The sequence below is a fragment of the Prunus persica genome, chromosome G3 (genome assembly GCF_000346465.2).
Source record: "Prunus persica cultivar Lovell chromosome G3, Prunus_persica_NCBIv2, whole genome shotgun sequence".
Classification (NCBI taxonomy): domain Eukaryota; kingdom Viridiplantae; phylum Streptophyta; class Magnoliopsida; order Rosales; family Rosaceae; genus Prunus; species Prunus persica.
The window spans coordinates 17887073-17890821 of record NC_034011.1 but is presented as its reverse complement, the minus strand read 5'-3'; the positions used below and the strand labels follow the sequence as shown (position 1 = coordinate 17890821).

At 39.7% G+C, this 3749-nt stretch overlaps 1 protein-coding gene across 1 annotated transcript; it reads right to left on the bottom strand.

Annotated features, from left to right (window-relative positions):
* On the bottom strand, window positions 235–2267 carry LOC18783943 (pentatricopeptide repeat-containing protein At1g77360, mitochondrial). Its single transcript, XM_007215285.2, has one exon. It carries the CDS (start codon window positions 2071–2073, stop codon window positions 466–468), a length of 1608 nt encoding a protein of 535 aa, XP_007215347.2. The 5' UTR covers window positions 2074–2267; the 3' UTR covers window positions 235–465.

The following is a 3749-nucleotide window of genomic DNA, read 5'->3' as shown; positions in this document are numbered from 1 at the left end:
CAAATATACCATTAGACTCCACATAGTTCGAAATTGAATAAGTTGGTTTGAGATTTCTGTTTGTAAAGGGCATATGTATCCATAACATTTTCCGCACATTATACCTAGGACATGATAAAGTTTAGACGTTAAATAATACAAAAGATTTTAACCAAGGAAGGAATAATAAAAATGTCTTTGCATCTGAATTAGTAGTCTAGACATAACATTTAGAAGGCTAAACTGATAACAACATTCAGAAGAAAAGAACTAATATTTTCATTATAAAAAAAACCTACGCATCTGAAAGTACTTCTATCAATTGACACAGATAGACAAAATAGGAAAAGAAATGCAACTACAAAGCAGCCATACAGCTGTATGACAATATGCAGTTTCACTTTTTTTCACAGCGAACAAAATGTGCAAGTTATACACAAGGCTAACTGTCAAAAAGATGTATAATTCTAAGTACTTCTAACCTACCTATTGATCTTTCCACTTTCTAAAAAGTTCATCATACAAGTATTCCTTCCTTGCTTGGACAAGGTTCTGCTTCAGCTTTGACAATGTGGAAAATTCCAATTTGATTCCTCTTACAATCATATCCTCTGCATACTTAACTGCTTCTGGGACCCTATTCAGATCGCCAAGCCCTACAACCAACAAATTCCCAGTATCCTCCAAGCCAGAATGGTAATTCTCTAGCATGCACTTCCAAACTTTTATAGCAAAATAAGGATCCCCCAAATCAAGGAAAGTCCTTACTGCCATATTACAATTAGCATGCTCTGGAACACACTCATTTTTAACCATCTCAGTAAACAAAATCGATGCCTCCTTCAACTTCCTATTCTTGATCAACGACTTAAACAACATGTCATATGTTTGTGAATTCGGAAATGCCCCATTGTACACCATATCATCCAACATTCTCTTTGCTAAATCTGGATTTCCTTCACGACAATGTAAAGAAATCATCAAATTACACATATTTGTATCAGGTTGGAAACCAATTATCCCTACCATTGCATGCCAAAGAGCCTCAGCTCCCCGAGAATCGCTATTCTTGACACACTCATCAAGAGCAAGCCTGAAAAACTTGACCCCCGGATAACACCTCCTATCTTTTAAGGTCTCAAAGAACTTCACTGCTTCGCGGATCCCATCAGGCCCCTTAAGCAAAGTATTCAAGAATGAATCATAAGCTGGCACATTGCTCGGGTCCCAACCAATCTCAATTACCATCTCAGAGAAAACCTGCCTAGCACAAGCTACATTGCCTTCATTTTCCCACCCCTCCAACAAAATCGCATATGTATCAGGGTCTGGCTTAATCTTATCCTTAGCAATACGCAAAAAATCAACGGCATCTGAAGTCTTCCCATCTCTACAAATTGCACTCAAAAGGGAATTCAATGCCACAATATCTCTAGGGCATCCATATTCGCTCATAACCTCAAAAGTCATAAAAGCCTCCTGGACACGATTGGCAATTACATAACTACTAAAAACAGAAGCAAAAGTGGCCAAAGAGAGTAACCTTTCTTTTCTCATGGACTTTATGGCGTCCCACATCGCATCAAAGAAGCAATTCTTGCCCAGAAGATCAACAACCAAGTTCCACGCATAGGGGCTGTGGTAGTCATTGAGATGGTGGCCAGCCCACCTAAAGAACTTCACGGCGGGACCCGGAAAAGCGTAAGAGAGTTTGAGGACCTCTTCAACGTCTTCTTGGGTCACTCTAACACTAGTCTCTGCCAGGCGTTCCTCAACAGAAAGAGTGTGGGTCTTGGCCACTATTTCACAGAGGAGTCTGATCTTGGGAGGTAGATTGGGTGTGTCAAGGTATGAGGCAAAGGTTGGGCGCTTAGGCATGGGGGTTTGTGGAACTGGGTTTAGGGGCAAAGGGATTGGGGTTGAGGACAAGTGGTTTTTCTGAATTGGGGTTGAAGAATTGTGGTTTTTCCGAATTGAGTTTGGGGAAGAGTGGAGTTTCTTGGTGGGTTGGTGTTTATGGCGATTTGGGTTTGAAGAAGAAGAGGGGAGAGGAGGTGGGTAACCATGGCGTCGTTTTCTGCTGGTCCTGGTCATATGGGAATTTGTAAGATGAACTGAAACAAGAGAATTCTGAAAGATTAAGAGCTTTGAGAACCCTAGAAGGGCATCTGGAAAACGAACGCCGGTTACGGAGTGCAGAGGGCGTCCCTTCCGGGCGAAAAAACGAAGAAAAGAAAGGGAACATCTAAAAAATTAGGGTTTTTATCACAAATGGTCTCTCTAGTTTGTTAAATTATCATTTTTGGTCCTTTATATTTTATATTATTGGTCTGGTCCTTTATGTTAATCATCAATTTAGTCCTTACAGGTTTTGTTAAAATTTCTATTAAATTGATGACGTGGCACATATATAGTGCCATATATTCAATGAGTTAATGCCACATGGATCTGAATAAAACAATTATTTTTTAAAATAGTTTAATATTTATTTTTTAAATAAAATTAGAAAACTAAAAGAAATAAAAGAAAGAGAAAAAAAAAATGCAACTCTCCCCGCTCATTCCGCCTCCCTCTCTTTCCCCTCCTTTTATTTCTGTCTGCCCCATCCTCACTGACAAGACCTTCCCCCGAATTCTGTCGTATTTTTGACATCATATCAATGTCGGGCACATTTACTAAAGAACGAGACTTTCTACCGAAATTTCGGTAGAGTCTTCCCTGAAAATTTGACTTTTTCAACTTATTAAAAAAACATAATTTAAAACACCAATTGGCAGCATGCAACGACAAGATTCAAACAATTTACATAATAGGCTTCCGGTCTTACCATCATACCCTTACGGGCGATAGCAGAGTATAACTTACATAATTCCTTTTATAAACGAAACAAGGTTCAACATAAGTAGAAATGAATAAGGATTGCTCTAAACAAGTTTCAAGTCACCGATGAATTCAAAACCAAACTTAACAACTCTAACCAATCGGATTCGATTCCAATGACCAAATGAAAGTCCACAAAAAAATATGATTTGTCTTGCGGCTGCACCTGGATGAGACCCCAGGCTACCTACATACCCTTACTAAGGGATCAAGTCATACGTAGTTCTTCCAACAAAAACTCTGGTTCAAATAACATACAATCAACTACAGCAATACAAAATAGTAAATTCTAGATTTATCCCTTTCCCTTTTCTTTGAATTTCGTCATACCCATCATAGTCCCTTATTCATCTCCCTGTTATTTTACTACACGCCGGAAGGTCCAATGCCACGCGTGGTAAAATAACAGTGACCCAAATACACAGATCTTTTACCATGCGCTGGATAATCCAACGCCATGTGTGGTAAAGTAACCATTATCTCAATGAGCACACACGCCGGATAATCCAACACCGAACTATATTTTATGCGCGTAGACTGCTTTATCACGCGCTGGATAATCCAACACCACGTGTGATAAGCTAACCACATAACTATATATGCCCACACGCCGGAAGCTCCAACGCTACGTGTGGCCAAAACCAATCACTAAGTTCTACGTGCTCAGACAAATGTTATTACACGCCAGAAGATCCAACGCCAAGTGTGATACTAACAACAAAATTATATATGCCCACACGCCGAAAGTTCCAACGCCACATCTAGCCAAAACTAATCACTAAGTGCTACGCGCACGGACAAACTTTATCACACGCCGAAAGATTCAACGCCACGTGTGATACTAACAACAAAATCATATATGCCCACACGCCAGAAGTTCCAACGCCATG